We start from the raw sequence: 22,329 nt of genomic DNA on the forward strand, positions 1-22,329 counted from the left end.
GAGGGGGGAAGAGGCGGGGCTGGCAGGCTTTGGGAAAGGGCAGAGGCAGCCAGCTGCAGGCTCCATAGACAACGTTCATTAGGGCTGTGAGTAGGGTTGACACAAGCCAACACTCAAGGGCCAGATTGAGCTCTGGGCCTTATCCTAGGAGCAGTCACAGGGCTGCCACTAGTAAAATTCAGGCCTGGAGGTGCTAGGGCTGGTCCAGACCTAACCAGCTGGGCCACAGGGACAGCAGAGTAGATAGACTCTGTTACAAAAAAAGGGTATCAGAATGAATCTGAAAACTAAACTGGGATGTTTCTGTCATATTGGAGCTGGGCCACATGACACCATGAGAATTGTATCTGTTTCCAGATTGTGGAACACCAAGTAACCATGCAGGCTTCACCTTCCCAGGCTACCTCACAGCCTGGGGAAACAGAGCATTGTGTCTACAAAAGGAAAGAGGAATCTGCTTACTGAGACTTACCATGAACCACACCCATTCCACACAGATATTGCTAGTGTCAGCATGGCCAGAATTTAGTCACACGCCCAGCAGCCCCTGTCCAAGAAGCAAAACATAGTTGGTTTTGGTTTGTTCTTGAGGAAGAATTTCATGTATCCAGGCTGGCCTCACCACGTAGTCGAGGATTATCTTGAACTTTAATCAGCCTGCCTCCATCTCTTGAGTCCGAGGGTTACAGTCATGCGCTGCCACATCCCGGTTAAGCAGTGTTGGAGACTGAAACCAGGGCCTTATGTTTGCTAGGCAAGCACAACTGAGCTACATCACAGCACCAGAAACTAGTCTTTATCCCAGGATGTGGTCATCTTCCCTGGAAGGTACCATACCCAATGGTAGCTGTCATAAAGGACTTTCCTGGAGGCTGTGGAATACAAAAATACCAGACTTGTATTTGTGGGAAGGTGACAGGATCCTGTAGGAGAGGGGCCTCTGTGAGATTGTGTGAGGCTAGGGGTCATCCTAGGGGTGGACACAGTGTAGAGCCCACCCTGTGGTGGCAGAGCAGGCCTCATTCCTGCTGCCTCCCCCCACTGGCTGTTTCTTTCCATGTAGGGATGGTTTCCCTGGCTTTCCTGTCTGTGTCCTGCTTCCCTGCTGTCACCTCCTCTGCCTCATGCTGTATTCTGGGTCCAACTTCCCTATCCAAATGTTATCCCTGCTCCTGGGGCTAGGGAGGGTCCCTCTGATCCACCTGGCCCAGAATAGATACCTGAGAAGCTCACCATAGGCTCTGGTGACAGTCAGCAGGAAATGACCCACCAGGCATAAGGGAGCACTCAAACACCATGGAAGACATGAGGGGGATGGCACTGGCCACTGAAGCCACTGGCAGCCTTTGCCAGGGTCAGAGGGGTATAGGACAGGGTTGGACTCCAGGTGGCATAGTTGGAGGATGTGATGGGTCCTAGACATTTCTGGGATTGAGGGTTGTGGCACAAGGTGGACACCTGAGTTGGGCAGTGAAGGCCACTGGCCATTGGAGACACCTTGAATGGGGTTTGATGAGGCCACAGCCTCCCTCTGTAGGACAGTAGATAAGGTGAGAAGATCCTTAGGGCTCTGAAGAGGAAGGACTAACACAGGGACACCATGCAGGGAAAGAGAAGAGGAAGTGCAAATAACCAGTGTGGACAGCAAGTACAGATCATGAGCAAGATGAGAGGAGCCATACAAGCAAAGACAGGAAAGCCAAGGCAGCTAGGCTTGTGGTGTGGGTCTGTGGTCCAGGGCTAGAGTGGGAGCCAGAAACCCTCATCTGTCTCTGTTGGGCCTGACCCTGGGAAAAGACCCCATTTCCCAGCCTCCCTCAGTGACCACATGGCGAAGTACTAGCCAATGAGGCAAAGGCAGCATGGGTTTCTGGGGAAGTGTTTTATAATCCTTTTTTCCTTGCTGTTTGCTGCCCAAGATAAGGACATGGTGGCCGGAGCACACTTGGGTTTGTGAGGATAGAGGCCCAGCCCAGATATGTTGCTGCAGAGAACTGGGTAGAGCTGGGCTTGGTAGGGCTCTGTAAGGTGTTATATCTGCCTAGGGCTGCCACTGACCACCATGCTCTCATGAGAAAATAAAGTCTGTTTTCAAATTAATTTCATTTGAGTTTTCTCTCAGAGCTAACACACACACAATCTTAACCCACACCCAAAGGACCATGGAGCACACAGGCAGGATGGTGGAGAGGAAGGGTTGGTGTAGGGGTGAGGGATGTGTGTGCCCTTCCTGGGATTTTCCTCAGTGTCTGCGTTCAGCAGTCCTCACACAGGAGGTTGGGGGCAGAGAGGAAGGGGGCCTGGGTGTGGGTGAAGGCCCCTCCCTATTCCTGGCTACCTGCCCTGTTTGGCTTTGCCTTCAGGTTTGCCCTCCTATCGACAAGCCTCTGTCACTAGAACTACCACTTGTGGAAGACAGGCAGCTAGGTGTTGAAGGGCACACCTGTATTTTTAACACTTTCATGGCTGAAGTAGGAATATCACTTTGAGTTTGAGAATACCCTGGGGTATATAATAAGATCCAGTCTAAAGGGAAAAGAAATTATATGAGCACATTCTGTGTAGAAGAGCTGCCCAGGTCAGAGCTGGTTCTAAGTCCTAGGAGTAGGACTCCCTGTCCTGGGGTCTAGGCAGCTTCTCAACTACCAACACCAAAGGGGTGTGGTAAAGATCAGAAAGACCTAAGACCAGCTGGCTTCTCATCTAATGGAACACCCAAGGCTCAGACTAAGAACTAGACAAACTGGTGTGCCTCCCCAAGCCTTGGCCAAAGGAGAGTTGTAGGAACAACTGGGGTACTCCCCCAGCAACAGCTAGCAGAATCTATACCCCAAAACACACCAGACACCAGCTGTGTGTTGAGAAAGCCAGCTGAGAGGCCAGAACTAGACAGGCCGGGCTGGCTCCTCCTATCTCCACACCCAAACAGCCTCTTGCTTTCTGAATCTATTCCTGTCACAGACAAAAGGTCATAGTTGTGATGTGTAACTGTGTCCTCCAGATTGAAACATTTCATCCTACAGGAAGCTATTAAAAGGGAAAGTAAACAACTCAAAATAGCTTCAGGAAGTTTCTGAAACTGACCAGACTCACTAAGTCCCTCCCTACCAGAGTAAACAAGAATGGAAGAGCTGAGCTGCAAAGATCAGTCCAGCTGCCTGGAAGAGGTTTAAACCAACAAAGGCACCGGGAAACACTCTTCAACCCGTTGAGCTGTCTGCAGGCTGTGCAGTGTCCTCCCAGTTTCCCAGCTTTTTATGAGCTGCATTCATGCTGGGGTGGGCCTTGGTGATGCAGCTGTCTTGGAGTCATTTCTGCTTCTGTAAATAACCCCATCACCCATACTCCTGACCCCAATAGAACTGATTGGCTCACCAAGTTGGACTTTGGTGGTATCTGTAATTCGGTCTGTCATGGAATCTCTATCTGGGGTGAATAGATTCGTTGCATCTCCCCAGAAAAAGTTCTGTCACACAATATCACAGGCAAAGGGCTCTCTACACTGTAAGAGTCCAGCAAGAAAGACTACAGGGAATGCCAGGAAGTAGCCTCTACTACATGTCATGGCAAATGGCCATACACCAGTGAGGAGTCAGCAGTGAACCTAGAGATGGAATAATTATGTGTGGTGGGCTCACTGCTTTGCAGCCTCACGGCCCTGGACTCATGTTCTCTACCTGGTCCCAACACCTGGGATGGATGTCAGAGGGCCCATGAGTATTAAGTAGCACTTTTTGGGACTTAGCCTTGGCAGATGTGAAGAGTCCAGTCCAGCCAAAACTCATTATCACATGGCAGAATAGCTAGGCCCCAGGGAAGTACAGATACCTTGTCATCTCCCCATGAGAGTTCTCAAGTCCCAGACTGTCTCAGCATTCACAGCTGAGCTCAGCAAGACTGGCATAAGGAAGGGGACCTTGGGTCCAGGGTCATCGGGCAGCTTTCCCTCTCCTACATAGAGACCCCTGAGCACCGACACTGAGGAAGCTTACAGTGAGGCCACCCACCCCTTCTTATGCTCCATGGCATCTTGCTGTGTGGGCTAAGATCGTATGTTTTGGCCTGTGAGAGAAGGTCTCTGAGCTTGGGGGGCAGGCTGGATGGACAGGCCCTTGGTATGACCTCTCCATTCAGGGACAGTGGCTTCTGGTTGGGCAGCCCCTGCACAGACCATGCCTGTCGATCATGATTTGTTTTAATGCCAGGAGTCTTCTGAAGCCTTTTAGGGCTTCCATGTCAGCTACCTGTGTCTTAAAAGGCCCACCCCTCAGCAGCAAGGCCAGGAATGTCCCCAACCCATCACCTATCACAGTTAAATTTATCCCACTTTCTGCAGGGGTCTCACTCCCTAATCACCAGGAATACAAGTGTTGATCAGTTGAGCTAGAAGACTGAACCTGCTGTCCACCTAGGGTCTGGCAAACATCAGTTCCAGACAGAAAATTCTAGTCCAGAGGATCTGGGAAATGGAAAATGGGCTGGCTGGAGCTGGGCACCCAAGTCTCTGCTGGTGAGGGGGGAGGCTAGAAGCACCAGTCTTGGGAAGATCTTCTAGGGGCAGGCTGGCTTCTGCCCCTGCCAACTACCAGATGCGCTGCTCTTACCTGCCATTTGACTCGTGGTGACTATGAAGCCGATTCTGAGGACTCTCCACCAGTGCCAGCCACGGAAGCCCACTCCCAACCTGACTCCCAACCGACTATAGAGTCAAGACTCCTCCAGAAGAGCTCAGTGTGGTGGGGGTGGGGGCGGGGGCAGACCAACAGGAGGATGCCTAAAGGATAAGAAGTGAAGCCCCATAGTGGAGCAAGCCTGTTCTTTCCAAGGTGAGTCAGAGACCCTGTCACAGACCTGAGTACAGTTGCCTGCCCGCCCCACCACCCATCCACATGCCAACCCCTTCCCCATCCTGTCTTCAACCTTACTAGGTCTACAAAACCTTCCAGAGCTCGAACAAGTTGCCACCATAGGCACAGGCAGCTCAGGGTATGCTTTGAGGTGTGTGCAGCCACTACTTAGGGCCACACCTGGGACTCCTTGAATTCGGGACCATATGAACTTTTACACAAACGTTCCAGCAGAGTGACACACCTGGACAGGTCACTGGCCTTCCAGTCTGGCTATTACACTCTCTGGCAGTTAGTTCAACTCCAACCCACAGAGCCCAGCTTCATCCTCTGGGAAGCCTCGAATGTCTTTCCTATCTATCCACAAGAAGCCTGCTCTGAGAGTTGGTAGACCTCGGTGTGGAAGGCAATGCGTGCTCAATTTGGAGCCCAGCGGCTCCAGGCTGCGGGGAGAGGGGGAAAAGGCCTCACTTTCAGAGAGAGCAGGAAGGGGGCTCGGCTTTGTGCTGCACCAGCTCCCGAGATGAACCCCAGGACAGAGGGGTTCCTGAGTACAAGCTACCAGACGGCTGGTCATGGGACACTAAAACTGATAGGAAAACCAGAGTTCAGCGCTCTGAAGTCCCCGCTCAAGGAGACACACAGACAGGTAAGAACCCAAGCGGACAGGAAGGCAGTATATATAGGCATCCTGCGGCGCCAGAGCCTCCGAAAACGCCCCGCGTGACTTCCTGTGGTTTATTAAGAGTTCTGCAAAGTGCTTGAAGCAGGCCACCGGAGCCTCCCGTTTGACCCCAGCGCACACTCGTTTATAAATTTCTCTTCTGTAGGAACTGGCTATATACAGGACCAACGACTGAAACCTTAAAAAAGAGACGGCCGCGCTTGCCTTAAGTCCTCGGGCCTCGAGGCCGCCTTGCGCAGTCCTCACCCCTCACCGAGGTCCTTGCACCGAGGCTCAGAGGTGGGGCGCATAGAAGGCGGGCGCACCGTACGTCTGCGAGCCCAGCACGAAGGGTGAGAGCACCGCGGGGCTGGACAGGAACGGCAGCTGCGCGGCGCAAACCAGCCCTCCAGGACTGTGCGCCGGATACCCGGCCGGGCCGTGCAAGGCGAGCGGCGCACCCATGGGCGGCGAGGGGCTGAGCGGACTGAGGCCTCCGGGCAACCCCGCGCCGGGTCCCGCTCCTGGGCCAGGGCCCCCGCCGCCGCCGGTCGGCGCGCTCGTGTCGGCGCCTGGGTTCTGCTTCTTCCACTTGGTTCGGCGGTTCTGGAACCAGATCTTCACCTGCGTCTCGGTGAGGCTCAGCGACAGCGCCAGGTTGAGGCGCTCGCACACCGACAGGTAGCGAGTGGCCTTAAACTTGTTCTCCAGCGCCACGAGCTGCTCGTAGGTGAAGGCGGTGCGCGCGCGCCGCGGCTTCCCGGACTTCGAGTCCGAGCCCGTGCGCTTTCGCTTGGGCTTGGTGGCCACGGCTGTGCCCTGCGGGGTGCTCCCCGCGCCCCCCACTCCCGCAGCCGTTGCAGGCGGGCCCGGAGCTCCGGGCGAGTTACCACGGGGCCCTGGGACTACGGCCTCGTCCACGGGGGAAGCCTCGACTTCGGCCGCTCCGGGGCAGCCCGACCCGCGGGCCCCGAGGCCGCCGCCGCCTCCCCGCGCTTCCTCCGAGCCGTGAGCATCCTGCACCTCCGGCGCCTCGTCCTCGTCCTCGTCCTCGGGCGCTTCATCCTCGCTGTCCGCGGTCGGGCTGCGGCCACTGCCGCTGCTGTATCCGTTGGCCTCGGCCTCATCTGCCCTGTAAGAGTCCCCAGCACCTGCGGGCGGCGAAAAGTAAGAGAACAGAGGGTCAGCCCGGCACCCAGCCGCACTGCACGCTCCCTCCTGTCGAGATTCTCTTTTGCTCGTTGATTTTCTCCTCTTCCTCGTTTGCACCCTCCCTAAAGATTTTCTTTTCCTCCCTCCTTGCAGTCGTTCCTCCTCGTTACTTGCGTTTCCTCTCTGCCTTGCTTCGAAGGACCCTCTCTGTGCCAAGCTGCTTTTGCTGCTCCATCCGCAGACTGCACCTCGGCCTAAGGGCTGCGGTGAGCCGGCGGACCTCGGAGTGCACAGGGCACAGAGAGCTCCGATCGATTCAAGGGGCAGATACAAACTTAATTAAACTCATTTTGTGTAATGTACAAACTAGTTAAAGTCCATTTAATTTATTTCGGCGTATATTACCTCCCAATTACAGCGTTGCGGGGGCCAGCCAATTGCCGCACACTTAATAGCTGGAGGGGCCAGAGGCCTGGGGTGGGGTTGGCCGGCTATGAGGCGGCCACTTCTAGGAACCTAAATCAGTCGTCCTGAGCTGTCCCTACCTCAGGCTTCAGACCCTGCAAACTAGGCATGGAGAAGTGCTGACTCCCCTGGCAGTCTTGGGGCCCACTACCCAACTCCGTAACTACACTGTCTTAAGCGGGTTCCAGCCTGCCACGAGCTAGTCGAGTTTGGAGGCTGGCAAAGGGCACTGTGAACCACTATGCAGGAACCTGGGAGGGATCTGAGCACCAGCCCCGCAGCATACAGACAGAAGCTGCTGCTGTGACTGCATTTTGCCTCTGAAATTTGGAAGGCTGGCTGGCTCTCTCCTATGCAGGAATCTGAGGACCGCCCACACCCCTCACCCACAGGTGGTCTTTAAATGCCAGAGGAGCCCTCCAAGCTTTCCAAGGCAGTGCCCGGATTTTGCTCTCATGTCGGGTGCACTCACATACCGGAGCATAAACGATACTCCTCGCAAATACCCCCAAGCTCAAAAGACCCAGGTTGCATGAAAACTGCTGATGTTCTGTCCTCAACTCCCATGCCTTATCAGGGCAACTATTCCCTCAGGCAACCCTTAGCCATCCACGCATCCAGCCTGGTCACCCTCCCCAAGTGTGCAACGCTGGCTCCCTCTCTACAGGGCCCCATCAGGCAGCCGGGGGTTCCTGGTGTATCAGCCCCTTGGCAGAGAGCCGGAAAGGTCTGACTGCAGCCTGCGGGACCTGTTCTTCCTCTTCTAGAAATGGAAGGTCAATGCAGAAGCTCAGGCAGAGCTAGTGGCCCCAGTCCTGTCCACCCTGCGCGTTCTTGTTCGTTCGAGGCGCAGGGGCCAGGAAGTTAGAGGGAGGACGGGGGAGGGGCGCAAAAAGCAATCAGGAGCTGGTCGAATGCAATTCGCGATCAATAGCGGCCCCTAATAAGTGTAATAGGTTTTAATCGAGTAATTATCCGAATTTTGACCCTATAATTTAGATGTTCGGGGGGAGTTTGCAAGGTGCTTGAAAGAGATATGCATGCGCCGTAATGGGATATCGACCGCAAAGGGGGCGCGGGCCGCCCCATTACCGGCCGCTTTCCGCCGCTAAGCACATTTCCCTTTAACTGTAATCGAAGGGATTTAATTGTTTTTCCAGAGATAACCAGCGTTTTGTCACAATTAGTCTGATTTGTCCAAAGGGGGGGCTGGGGAGGCCACGGTGGGGGTGGGTAAGTCACCAAGCCCGCTGCCGCCTCCGCCGCATGTGCCTTAGCCTCCCGCACCATCTACCCCCCCCCCCCAAAGCCAGAGACTGACTAGGCGAACCCTGGGCGGTTGTCGCAACCCTAAAGCCCCAGATCTGGCCCAGCAGAGCCTTTCCAGAGGCGTCCAGCAGTGCGGGCCCTAGAGTCCGGGTCGGGAGGAGGACCCCGCGCTCTGCGAACTTTCCACATAGCCTGGCGCCACGTTCATGCCCAGCTCGCCGCAGGGTCCCGGGACCATTAACATTCCGGAGCCGTCAGCGCCCTCGCCCCTTATACTCACTTGTAGGTTCCGCTCCTGCAGCCGCTGCAACTCCTGTGGCGGCGGAAAGGGTTCGGCGTTCCAGCTCCGCGCGCGGCGAGCGTCCAGAGGCAGCAGGGACCGGAACACACGCAGCCGCCGGAGCGCATGGGGCACACGTAGCGGGCACCACAGGGCCCAGTAGCACGCACCGGCGTCTCCTGCTGTTGAACTTGTTGGGATCTAGAATGTCCAGCACTGAGAAGGAGGTGGGGCGCGGGGGCGCAGCGGGCCGGGCGGCTCCAGCCGCCTCTGGCACCGCGGGCGCAGTGTCGCTGGCCGCGAGCGGTGGGACTCCAGCCCGGGGGAAGATGGGTAACTCAGCTCGTCCGTCCATAGCGTCCCGAGCTGTAGCCGCAGGAGCGGGCGGTGCGGGCCCGGAGCCGGATCCCGGCGGTGGCGGCGGCAGCGCGGGGACGTCCCCAGGTGCCGCCGGCCCGCTGGTACTCATGCCGGCCTCGGGCCGCTCAGGCGGCTCGGGCCCGCTGCCTACTGGGCTCCCATCCCTGTGTCCCGCAACACCAGCCTCAGCCCAGCTGTTCTCCGCGCTGCGCTCTGCTTGACTAATGCTGCCCGGCGTTGCCTCCGCCACCGCTTCAGGCGCCCGCCGTGCCCGGCCAGTGCATTTATGGCTGCCCCACCGGAGGCGCCCACGCGCCCGCACGCCGCACACACGTGCGCCCGCAGGCGGCCGCGGGGTTCCGCCACCCTCGTTAGCGCGCACGCCTAATTGGCTGCGAACGGTCCCAGACGGAGTAGGCGGGCCCGGTGCGGGACACACGGACTGAGCCGCAGAGCCAGACAAACCGACGCCCTGCCGGGAGCCACACCACAATCCGCTGGAGGGTGTCGTGGTCAGCACCGTGCGGCTGCGCCTCCGCGGGGCTGGAAACTGCGTGCCCGCCTCTTCTGCGAAGGGGGAGGAGACAGCCCTGCTTTTAAATAATTGCGGGATCAGTCAGATGGAGGGCTGCGGAGGCCCAGGGGCGCGTGAAGCCGCGAGCCCTGAGTTGGTCTGGACATCCCAGTTCAGGGCACCGCTCTGGGACAGGTCTCTCCTCCTGCCGTGGCACGCGTCGTTCTGAGCTCCTGTGCCTTCTGCAGCTGGGATCGGAAAGAATGGGGAGGGGACTGGCGTAGGTTCTGAGTCTCTGCAGGGTGCTCAGCCCCTTTGGGGGATTGTTCCCAGGGTCTGGGTTTCCGCGGCTGTCTTTCGTGTCTGGAGCTCTCTTTCCAGTCAGGATCTCTGTCCCTCCATCCCCGCCAGCCCTGACTCCCGCCCCTTTGGCTCGATCAAATTAGGGACCGCACGAAATCCCCGCAAGGGGCGGGGCTGACGGCCGCGAGTGATGCTCATTAGAAGTGGAATCGAAATGAGGAGGGCTAGACAGCCCTCCTGGTCCCCGCCCCTCGAAAGGGTGAATGAAAAATCGCACAAATAGCAAGCGGCCTACATAAAGATCGATACCCTTCATGTAATGGGAAAATATGTGTTTCTTCCAGAAATAATACGGAAACCACCCCCTTTCCCACCCCTAAAGATATCAGAAGGACCGTTCGAGGCCTAAGTATTTGTGCACGTCTTGTCCACAGGCTGGATATTCTCAGGACAATCTCCCGAGACCCCGGAAGATCGAGCCTGGCTTCAGAGTGAAGGCCGGTAGCCGGTGCTTTGCTTTCGAAGGTCATGAGTTTCCCTACTCCTCTGGCTCAGGCCAAGGAGCTGACCCGCCTCTGATGGACTCAGGTGGGGTCCGGCGGTGGAGCTCCTGCCCAGGCTGTGAGTGTGTGAGCCAACGGCGATGTGTGCTCCAGCGGGTATGCTCTCCTCCTCCCACTGCGGTCCCGGGAGCCTGCTCTGCACAAGGACGGTCCTTTGCAATTACCGCGGGCAATGATCCTTCGGAAGCAGAAATTAAAAGTTAGGAGAAATAATGGGGGACCGATCGCCTGTAATTTGGGCCAAGCTCGGACATGCTGAGCCTCTGGGAGGCTGGGACGGGAACCAAGAGGAGGGGGGGCAGGGCTCTCCTCTCTCTCAGTTTTTTCCCTGCCCCCTCCCACCCTCACCGCGTGCTTGTCCATCCTGAGATTCTAATCAGACCCACAACACTGTGTCCTTCCTTGCCAGGACTTGATTATTCTTTATCTTTAAATTATAAATCACCTCTGGGGAAGGAGGGTGGGCAATCTCTCATCGCAGTGAGGTAATTATCTTCTTCCCGCCCCCACCTTAGTCTTTGCTCCTTCCCTCTTCTCAGCTGAGTTTGAATATAGATGTACACGCCCCATTCTCTTACACACACACACACACACACACACACACACACACACTCATTCACAAGCGATCAACACACAAGCAGGATTCATTCATGAGCACTCATACATAGTCAGAAGGTGGCTCCCAAAGTGCAGTGAAATTCACCCATCACCCCTCCCTCGCCTGCTCCTCCTTTCCCTTCCTGTCTCTTTAAAGTGCTGGCCTACGCCAGATCCCCATCGTCTTTGCTTCCGTGGGAAGCAGAAGGGAGCTTCTTTGAGGGTTGGGAGGGCAGGACAGACCTCCGCGATGGTTCTGGGGAGTGGAGACTCTGTGTGACATCCTGAAAGCATATATTCCTCCACAAACACTTGTCACGAGCACAGGTCATCAGAGAGGTAAATGCTGCCAAATATTTAACAGCCGCCACAGCAGCCACACCTTACTGGATGGGTGAGAGCTGGCATGGTTCTACTCTTAGCCATCACACAAAGCGGACACCTGCCCGTGAGGAAATACGATGACCTGATCAGCCATCTCTATATAGCTTGTCTTCAGGACAAGCAAATGCAAGGAAAGTGGCATTTTCTAGAATGGAGGTGTAGATTACTGCTAGGGCATAGTGAATATAATACAATGTGTTAATAGGATATGAAATAAGAACATAATGTTATAGAAAAATATTCAACTGGATGTTGATTGTTTTTGTTTTGATTCTGTCTTTCCCAAACACACACACACACTCGGCACTGACAAATCTCCTCCCTGTTGATGGGTAGTGGCTGATCAGAGTTGAGTGTAATTCTGAGAAGCACCTTGGCCATCCAGGGTTCACTTCCCCTGCCCTTACTGCCCATCTCTTCCTGCCCCTCAGTGTTCTGATGGGAGCTGCAGCAGGCAGAGTAATGAACTGCCAAGCTCACAGCCAACGCAGTGGAATAGAGTGGGTCTGAGGGTCCTCTGTAGCTTAATAGAGGATCCTCCTCTTTTTTCTTTGGTCTGGGGCAGTGCTGTGTGGACCTAGCTCAAAGAAGACATGGAGGCAGCTTCTTCCACTTTTCCCATCCTATCGCTGAGGACAACCCAAACAGAGGGATTTCTGATGCCCCATCCCCTCCCAGCCTCAACCTAAACTGTCGAGGGCTATAAGGACGTCTTTTAGCTCCTAATCACAATTGATTGTCAATTAGACCCTCATTTGTGCAATCTCTGCCCATCTGCCATCTCGGGTTATCTCTAATCCACCAGCTTCCCTTGTGGGGCCCCAGGTGGGCACTGACAGGTGAGATCTCAGCCTAGAGTGGAGATGGCTCTGCCTGCTCAGTAGACAGGAAGTGTCCCCTTTCCTGCTGAGCCCCACCATGGTAGGCCAGTCAGGGTGACAGGTCATGTTGAACTGGGCGGGGTGGGGGACATCAAGTCAGAGAGAAATGTGGCTAGGTAGAAATCTGAAAGAGGGACTGGTGACAAGGGGTCTGAGAGTTGGGCCCAGGAAAAGGAAGGATAGGCTGGCATTTCCAGCTTCCTTCCCCCTGAATTATTCGTTTTGAAATTCTGGGAGACAAGAGCAAGAAGAGGACCCCCAACCTCTGTCATTAACTCACCTTGGGCTAATGACCCTGCTTCACTGTGTGGTGATCTCCAAGATTCCATTTGCTTCCCCTCGTGGGTCCAAGGGCTCCAGTAATAGTCACTTACTCAGAGTAAAGGAACGCTGCATAATGGAATATCCCTCCTCTTTCTGCTCCTAGGAGCTCTGAGCAGGCTGTGAGGGCATAGTGTTCAGGATCTCTCTGATTGGGCACATGCACAGACAGCCTCCACTTTGGCTACTGTTTGCCTCATGCACTGTGAACTCCCCACCCCTGTTCTGCCCAGTCATCAGGGCTCCCACAACCTTTCTGGCAACATGCAGAGAACTTTAGTTAGTCTCCTGGTTCCCTGAGTGTGGACTGAGGGGCTGTTGACATCCTGCAGCCTCTGAGCGTGCTGCCTCCCCATGAAAGGATGCAATGCAGGAAATTAAGCTGACAAGGGGACAGCTCCCCTGTGCCTTTTTTGACCTCCACCCGTATCGATACATGGCACACCCTGCTGCTCACTAGTCTGGAAAATGATTCATTTTCCTTAAAATGTATATTTCCCTTTGGATCTTCTATCCCCTGAAGAATGGGCACAGCACAGTCAGAGACACAGGAGAGGGAGCTCGGGCTGCTGCTGACCTCTCCACCGCCAGAGGCCACAGAGGAGCCTCTGTCATCAGCACTGCTCACAGAGCCCGACTGGTAGGCTGGCGGTCAGAACCGCGGACAGCTCCCAGAACCACGAAGAGACCCGTCGGCTGTCAGGTCAGTACCGCGGACAGCGCCATCCCACAGTCGCCGAGTCAGCGCGGCGGACACCCGCCCCGCCCCCTCCCTCTAACCCTGGCCCTACCCCCACCCATCAGCGGACCTCAGCTTCCAGGAGTCCACGTCAGAGTCAGGTTCAGCAACTGGATCCAGCTAGTATGATTCTGCTCTCCACTCATGCACCGCCCCACTGTCTAAGTTCCCATCTCAGAGCGTGCAGGCTATGCTTGCCGGTACAGTGTGGTGTCTGGACCCTGTGTGTTACATACTCAGATGAGATGCCGGCCGTTCACCTCACACCAAAGGCCTAGGGAGTTTCACAAGGCTAGTGGTACGGAATTCAGAGGTGGAGGGCACAGAAGGCAGGGGCTTGTTCCTAGCAAGAGATTACTTGGAGATGAAAAAAGTAAAGTTCAAACCCTTTAAATTAAAAGCTCAAATCAACAAATGGAACACACGGAGTCACTCCAGGGTTTCGGGAATGATGAGCACTGTCATGGAGAGAAGGCTGCACAGGCTGCTGGCTCCCTTTCTTAAACTGCTAGTTGGATTTCTGCCCTAGAAGGGTTTACTAACCACAAGATAGGATGAGGTAAACTGAGGCCAAAGAGGATCAATGGTGTGCTCAGTGTGGTGAGGCTGTAAGGTGAACATTGGTACTCCTGGTCAGTGTTTAAAATGAAAAGGTCACAGATAACAGTTTTCTGGTGCCAGAGAGAAGTTGGCCTGGGCACTGCAGAAACAGGGCTGACAAGGGCCTTTATCAACCTTTATTCCTCCCCATGTGGCACAACTTGCTGATTGCCCATCTGGAATTTATCAGAGTGGAGACCAGTCAGTTCATTTTCCCTTCACTTCCTTTAGGGTGCTTAAAGGAGCCCTCTTCTCACAGGATCTGCCCCTGGGTGCCATCACCATCCTTCAGCCTTTTTTCTGCCGCTGACTTACTTGAAAGGTTTTAGCAGGATGTGCAGAGTGCCACCTGTCCTTACTCCCCAGGGTCCTTGATAGCACACAAGCTCCAGGCATCTCACAGTCAGAAGCTATGAGTCCTATCCACTATAAAGTGTGATTTTCTTTTGATGGGTGGTCAAGCCACGTTGTGTAAAGGCAGGAGGTCAGGAGACTCCTCTTGAGTGGGGGAACTTGGCAATGTTCTTCACATTTTGTTTTGGTTTGTTCTTTTGAGACTATGCAGCCCTGGATGTCCTGGAACTCCATTTGTAGGCTAGGCTAGCCTTGAACTCATTTCCACCTGCCTCTGCCTGGGATTAAAGGCGAGCAGGTTCATGCCCCATTGCTCACTTACTACTGCCTGGCCAAAACCTGGCCCTTTTCTAGAAGTTCCCTGAAGTTGACATGGCCTGTGAATCATGCCTGGGCAGAGCAGCCTGCCCATGGGACTCCGTGGGTCATCCTGCATGGTCCTACTTCTGAGCTCCACACCCCAAGGTCCTTTCTTATCTGATGGCCAACCACTGGCAGTACCCTTAGCTAGCTCTTCAAAAGCATCGTACCTTGGGGCTCACCAATTTCCTGCCAGTGAGACTGGCACCATCTGCCTCCTGTCTTGCCCTAACACATCTAGTGGCCTTTTCTATTCACATGTTGCTCTGGCCAGACTGGGCTCTTGAACACTGTGTGCTACTCTGTCTCTCATCAAGACAGAGATGGAATGCAAAATGCAAACACATGTTTGCAAAAACAAGGAAAAGTAGGTCAGAGTTGGGGGAGGGTTGCAATCAAGGTCACACAGCTCTGCACCATAGTAACCTACCTACCTTCTGTGGGCATAAGTGATTCTACTCTTTGACCTATGGGTACAGGTGGTACCTGCCTAGATCCAGGCATGTTATTGCCCATCTTGGTTGTTGGCAGTGCCATTTGTTGGCATGGATGCTGCTTCCAGAGAGAACTGGGGACACAGCCGTCTTCCTCCAGAGGCAGGAAAGCTGGTGTGAGTCACACTCCAGAATGCCCTTCCAATCAGACTACATGGAATTTCATGCAGATACATCCTGTCATGGTTTCCTATACTGTTTTTTTTTTATTTTTCCTGTCTTGGGAGTGACAGGCATCTGAACCCTCATCTCAGGCTCAGCCTTCCCAGAGGCCACAAGGATGGTGGGGACAGGGACCGGGGAATGAGCCTGCACAGGGGTGGAATGGTCACCCTCTCGGTGCCACGGTTTTAACACATTACCTTGAGGATCAGGATGCGTTGTGCAGTTATGGTGATGCTTCTTGACCCCCATCCCTAGTGCCATGTGACCAGGAAAGCTCTGGTTGGATATTTGTCCATACTTCTTTCCCTTCATCTCCTCACTGCCTTCTGGAGAACATGTCTGTCCTGTGCTCCTAAAGCTGGGCTTGGCCATATGGCCTTTTGGAACTTCTACTGACATGAAGGCATGCTCCATTCTCCCCAGCTTGGGTCTTGGATGAGGGTTTGGAGTTAAACCCACTTCAAAGCCTCAGTTGAAAGAACCGGGCAGTACAGCAGCCATCACTGTCCTCAGCAGGTAATGAATGTTGTACAGTGCCATGGAGCTCTCTGCAGTGGTTTCCTACATAACACCTCCATAGCAGAAGCAGGAGGGGTAAACTTGGCTGCCGGAGACCTAGCACCCTGAGTCAGCCAGTGGCCTGTCAGCACTCAACCCAGCATAGAGCCCAGGTCCACCTCACCTGGCTTTTCTGTCCATCTCTGTCCTATCCGGTGGCCGTGGGCCACTGGATACCTTTACTGTAAGTGTGACTCAAGTGACACCTATAGGGGCTCTTTCATCTATCATTTATTCAGACACCAGACACCCAACTCTCCTATGACAGGGTGGGTCTGGGATCAGGGATAAATAACTTAGGTCCACCTTTGTTGTGGGGGAGGCTCTGACACCCCTGTTACCAAGGAGAATATGCCACCTGATTTCCATTGGCTTTAGAGAAGGCAATGGAATGGAGCAAAGGGCCATCTCTGCTCCACTACGGAGGGCTGGCCTGTGTTGGAATGGGGAGTCTGGGAAGCTGGGGCACTGGAGAAAAGGGGAGGAAGAACACAGAAGGGTGAGTAGGAGGACTGTAGCCCAGCATTAAAGGGATGCAAGTGGGTGAAGGGAGAGAGTCCAGGCCAAGTACACAGAAGGTGCTCAATAAATGACTACAGAAAAGTCTTCCACCAGCATGCACGCATACCTAAGTGCCTGCAGGGCCACTCCAGGTCAGAAGGGTATGTGGAGAGGGGCTGGTCACTAAACAATGAGCTTAATTGAGGTTAATGCCGCTAGCCAAGCCCCTGATTATTAAATTATTACCATGCACATGAATCACAATTAGAAGGTTGAAAAACTCTACTGGACAGGACAGGAAGCCAGGAAGAGGGATTCTGAGATCCAAGAGGAGGGGAAATGACGTGTCGTCGAGGTGTGTGTGTGGGGGTCGCGGATTGTCGGGGGAGCGGCATATCGTCCAGATGGGGGAGTCCTGGAGAGAGACATAGCCTTTGGGGTGAGAGGGTCTGCAGATAAGAGGGTGTCTTGAGGAGGGGGCGTGTTGTCGGAATAGGAGTATGTCCGGGTGACAGGGAAGTGTAACCTCAGGGGTGGGAAAAGTGAATGAGAAGTGGGGCGGGGTGGGGGTAGGAGGCGTGTCATGAGGTGAAGGGTGTCCAGGGGAAGAGTGTGGAGAGGTGGGGGAGGGGTGTGTCCTCTGGATGGGGGCGTCTCCCCTGTAGGGAGTGTTTCAGGGTGGCGGTGGGAGACCAGAGGGCAAGCGGACACGGTGAGGTGCCGACCAGGGTGCGAGTGTCCTGAGACGCTCACTAGGGAGGGCTGCTCTTTTTGGAGACTCGGTGACGCTTCGCCCACGGCCCCCGCCCGCCCCCTGCCGACCCGGCGCGGAACTGCAGCAGCCGGGGCCGGCGCTCCCGAGGACTGGGGTGAGCAGGAGGCGGCCTGAGGCTGAAGTCCGAGCCCCTGAGGTGCCGCCGCGTGGCTGCACAGGGCCCCGACGGGGCCGAGAGCATCCAGAGTCCTGGCGGGCGCCGCGTCCCTGGGCACGAGCGCGCGTGGGCTGGATGGGGCGTCTGACTGTGGGGACCCCCACTCTTCGCCCCACTGCACAGTGGGCTCAGCCAGGAGAACTTAGAAAAGACGGCACGAGGGCCGGGCGAACCCGTCACCCCTAAGCTCTCCTGGGGGGCGGGCTGTCCCTCTCTCGTGCCGGCCTAACCCCCTCCACTTCTCTATTTATTTCTTTCGCTGTTGCTGAAACATATTGAAGGGGAGAAAAAGGAAACATTAAGATCCGCTGTGAGCCGCGCGGCGGTTTAACGATTTCAAATGAGGCCGGCCTGGGTGAGGCCTGACAATCCCGTCAGGATGGCAGATGACGGCTAAAATTACCCGGAATCAATATTCTCACCGGGTGTCCCGGGCTGATAAGCTCCGCCAAGACAATGTTGACTATTAAAGTCGACAGCTTGAGATATTACACTATTAGTTATGCTATTTTTAATAATCTATAATATTTGGGCGATAATTAATTAATTATACGGGTCAGATAATATCTAGGGCTGGAATGAGGTCTGAAGGACCCATTACAGCGGTAATGAGAAAGGAGAATCTAATCTGGGGCAGGTGCCGAGGTCCTGGTGCTGGGGCCTGAGGCGTGATGTCTCCTGTGCCTGGCCCTGCCACCAGCCTGGGTCCTGGCCAAGCCTGGCCCTTCAGAACAGGGGTCAGCAGGCCAGACAGCTGAAGCAGTACCTGGCTCTGCTTCCTGGTGCTGGAGGGACTGAGAGCTCAGAGAGCCAGCCTGGCCTGGCAAGTGCCTGGTCTCTGGCTGTCTTCTGTGGCCTGAGCTTGCTACCTGTCTTTCTCTGGGGCGAAAGCCTCGACAGGTGTGTTCTCTGATGGACAGCCCCATTTTCTTCTCATGCACCCACATCATCACAACAGGAGAACAAAGTCCAAGCTGCTGCCTCGCCTCAGCAGCACTGTTAGCCCCTACTATTCCAGGCATTCCTGCCAGGAGACTCCCATGCTCCTAGTGCATGAGTCAAGCCCACTTCTGTCGCGGGATCTTTGCACTAGATGCTCCTTGTTCCCGACTCTTCCCCCCTTCTCTTCTCACTCATCCACCATCACCCCTTCAGAGGCCACTCTGGCTGGTCTCAATGCCACCACTGCCCAGATGGCCCTAATGGAGGCTTCCCCTGGTTCTGTTGTTCCCCCAGTGTGTCCTGAAGCAAGCTTAAAGTTGGTATGTGAACAGTGGTCTGGAGCAAAGGCTGGCCACTTGCCTGGGGATGATAGTGCTATGGTGAGTAGCTGTCAGAAAATGTGCTTCTTTCTGGTTCTTCTCCTGCTGGGCTCCCAGTCTTTTCTGGTGAGGCTAGTCTGTGACTGTGAGCAGTGGCTCTGCCCAGTGGCTCTGGATCTCAGGACTCTCTTCCGGGGACTGAGGGATATCCTGGAAGGCCAAAAGCCCTCTGTAGGGCTGTAGCCCTTTCCCACCTCTCTGTCAAGCCAGCCTCACTTGGTCTGGGAAGTGGACAGTGCTCTCCTGCGGGCGGGGGGGGGGGGGGTGGACTTAAAACCAACACTCATGTAGGCAACAAGCTTCCCACCACCTTACACTGTGGTTTGCAAGCCTCTATCTGCTTCCTACCACCTACACTTATGGACTCTCCTTAAGAAGAATTGTGTTTGTCTAGTGTCTAAATACTTGCTAGAGCTACTGTAGAATTATATGTATATATGTAATGTATACACGGACACATATGTTATATGTACATAAGCTTCAAATTGACACACTGACTCATCATGTGCTTCTCATGAAGGCTTGTTCTGGGATCCAGCTTCCACCAGGCAGCTGTGATGGTGGCCACAGGGGTCAGTCTTAAGCAGTCTTATCTTGCCAGCATGCCTGCGGCTTCAGGAATTCCTGTCTGTTCCCCCAGGCCACACCTTGTCCTTTGTGCCAGTGCTCAGATCAGAACAAACACATGTTGTGATTGCAGAGATGTAGGCTCCAGACTTGTAGTGGCCCTGTTGTCTGTGAAGCCACTCTGCTAAAATTCACCAGTGAAAGTGCCTGGTCTTTGAGCTTACTTTCTTTTTGAAAATTATTAGCTACAAATTCAACTGTGTTTCTAGACACAGGTTATAAGTTCTTGGGGAAGCTTGAGAGTTCGTGAGTTTGCCCAGCTGTTGAAATTTGTGCCTGCAGCACCGCCAGGATGTCTGACTTTGAGTTGATGGCTTCTCTTTTGTTCCTGTGGTTGGTCACATGTATCTTCCCCTTGGAATGCCCCCTGGATGTCTGTGAGCTCAGTACTTAGGCTCCCTTTCTTGTTCCTGGAGTTCATAAAGACCATCTTCTTCATGGAGTGCTCCCCGGATGTCTGTGGGTTCTGTCCTGATGGCTTGTCTCTTCTTTAGTTGGTGAAGAGTATCTTTCTCATGGTGTGTGTCCTGGTTATAAGTGGGCACTGAAGTAATTGTTCTCTTGTTGGTAACCTCCCTGCTTTTCTTTGTCAGTCTAACTGAAGGCTTATCAATTTTATTAACTTACCAAGAGACTCAATTTGTAGTAGTGCACATGGCGATCAGTGGGCCAGAGTCAACTTGCTTTTGGCAAGGGCATTAAGACTGTTCGATGTCCAAGGAAACCATCTTTTAAACAAATGGTCCTGGGGAAATGATATCCACATTAAAAAGAATAAGATGTACCCCTAACACCATCAATTTAGCTTAAAATGAACTAAAAACCATGTAAGAGCTAAAATTATGAAGTTTTTAAACAGAGAGATAAATTGCCATGGTCTCAGATTTGGCAATGACAATGAAGAAGAAATGGGTTCTTGTGAGGTTAACAAACATTATCCTTCAATTATCATGATCAAGAAAAGGGATGGAGAGGTAGCTCCGTGTTACGAGCACTGGCTGCTCTTCAAGAGGACCTGGGTTTGAGTCCCAGCACCTATGTGGTGAAACACAACCAGCTGTAACTTGGTGGCAGTCAAATCTTTAGGCACTTCATGGACATGGTTCACAGACATACATGAAGGCAGAACACTCAAACACATAAAGTAAAAATTTTAAAAATTTTAAATGAAGGGTGGCTACGGCATGGCTTTATGGTAGAGCACCTGTTGCTCTTGCAGAAAACCTGAGTGTCGCTCCCAGTACCCATATGAGGTGATTCACAGCTGTCTGTAACTCCAGCTCCAGGGTACACAAAGTATTCTTCTGATTGCCAAGGGCACTCATACTCATGTGCACATGCCCACCCAGAGATACACATACATACGTGTGAACAACTAAAACAAAGAATAAATCTGGCAAAGTAAGAATGGCTGGGGTGTAGCTCAATGACAGAGTACTTGCCTGGTGTGAGCAGGGCACAGGCTCAATCCTCCATACCATAGAGAGACTTGAGGGTGCACACAGTAACAATCAGAGAACTAGGGAAGCATTTTTGAATTTTATCTGACAAAGGACTGTATCTAGAACAGAGAAAGAACACTTACAATGCAGCAATAAAAAGAACACATAACCCCCTTTCAAAATGAAGAACTTGCTGGGCGTTAGTGGCGCACGCCTTTAATCCCAGCACTCAGGAGGCAGAGGCAGGTGGATCTCTGTGAGTTCGAGGTCAGCCTGGTCTCCAGAGTGAGTGCCAGGATAGGCTCCAAAGCTACACAGAGAAACCCTGTCTCGAAAAACCAAAATGAAGAACTCTAGGTTGGGGCATGGCTCGGTGGTAAATGCCCCGGCATTTAAAAATAAAAAAATAATAAGATGAAGGATCAGTGAGATGACTCTGGGCAAAGCACTGGCTACCAAGCCTGATGACCTGAGTTCTATCCTCAGAATCCACATGGCAGAAGGAGAAAACTGACTCCCGTAAGTTGCCCTCTGACCTTCACATGTGGGCTGTGACATCCTATGTGGTTGCTTGGAACTGAGTCTGGGTCCTCTATAAAAGCAGCCAGTGCTCTTAACCACTGAGCCATCTCCCCAGACCCTAATCTTTTGTGTGTGTGTGTGTGTGTGTGTGTGTGTGTGTGTGTGTGTGTGTGTGTGTATGCATGCATCACACACTGGGTGAAGTGTTGAAGGAATTTTGATTGCACCATGACACTCTGAGACTGTTCAATAAAGTTTACCTTAAATCAGGGAGCAGAGCCAGCAACTGGCTGACTGAAATTGTTGGCCATAGAGAAGCCAGCAATTTGGATAGAGAAGATGCACAGGAAAGAAAGGGCAGGGACTTGAGTTTGGCACTTCCTTTTGATTTGGCCAAAAAGCAAGGTCAGCTGGTTGCTTCTTGGCTTCTCTGATCTAGCAGGTTTCCACCCCCGCATATGACTTCCAAGTTTGTTGTTAAATAGAATGATAGAGACTTAATTTAAACTTACACATCATGGCCATGGCAGAGCCAGGGTTGCAGGACAGAAGGCCCTCCAGGCCATAGCCTGAGTGGCTGGTGGGGAGTTGACTGACAGGCCATGGGGTCACAGACGATAATTAAAGTATCAGTAGATTCATGTGCAGCCAGTAAGCTGACATAAAAATGTCAGTGAAGGGTGTGTGTGTGTGTGTGTGTGTGTGTGTGTGTGGTGTGTGTGTGTGTGTGTGTGAATGCAGGTGCCCACAGAGACCAGAAGAAGGCATCCAATGTCCTGGTGTTAGAGTTATAGTGGTTGTGAGACCCAGACATGGGTGCTAGAAACCACACTCAGGTCCTCCACAAGAGCAGCTGGTGTGTGTGTGCTCTTAACTGCTGGGCCACCTCCCCAGGCCCGGGTCTATGCTGCCTTGAAAGATGAGTTCTCCTGCTTTATTCTTCTTTTTTATCTTTGGCTTGGACATCCCGGGTCCCATTTGGACCACATTGTCTGCTAGAATTGTGAAGGGATTGCTGAATTTGAGATCAGTGATGACGGTTGCCATCCTTACACTGCATGGAATCTTTCTATTTGCCAACTCAAGTTGTCCACCCTCCTTAAGGCCTTCTTT

The 22,329-nt window shown here is 53.6% G+C and overlaps 1 protein-coding gene across 1 annotated transcript; it reads right to left on the reverse strand.

The window, feature by feature from the left end:
* Window positions 1-5,805: 5,805 nt before the first annotated feature.
* Window positions 5,806-9,146, reverse strand: LOC113832231 (NK1 transcription factor-related protein 1-like). The gene is made up of 2 exons (XM_027386702.1): window positions 8,678-9,146; window positions 5,806-6,662 (listed from the first exon to the last, which is right to left on the reverse strand). The coding sequence occupies exons 1-2, from the start codon at window positions 9,144-9,146 to the stop codon at window positions 5,806-5,808; spliced, it is 1,326 nt and encodes a 441-aa protein (XP_027242503.1).
* Between the last annotated feature and the right edge of the window lie 13,183 nt (window positions 9,147-22,329).

Source organism: Cricetulus griseus (assembly GCF_003668045.3).
Source record: "Cricetulus griseus strain 17A/GY chromosome 1 unlocalized genomic scaffold, alternate assembly CriGri-PICRH-1.0 chr1_1, whole genome shotgun sequence".
NCBI lineage: Eukaryota > Metazoa > Chordata > Mammalia > Rodentia > Cricetidae > Cricetulus > Cricetulus griseus.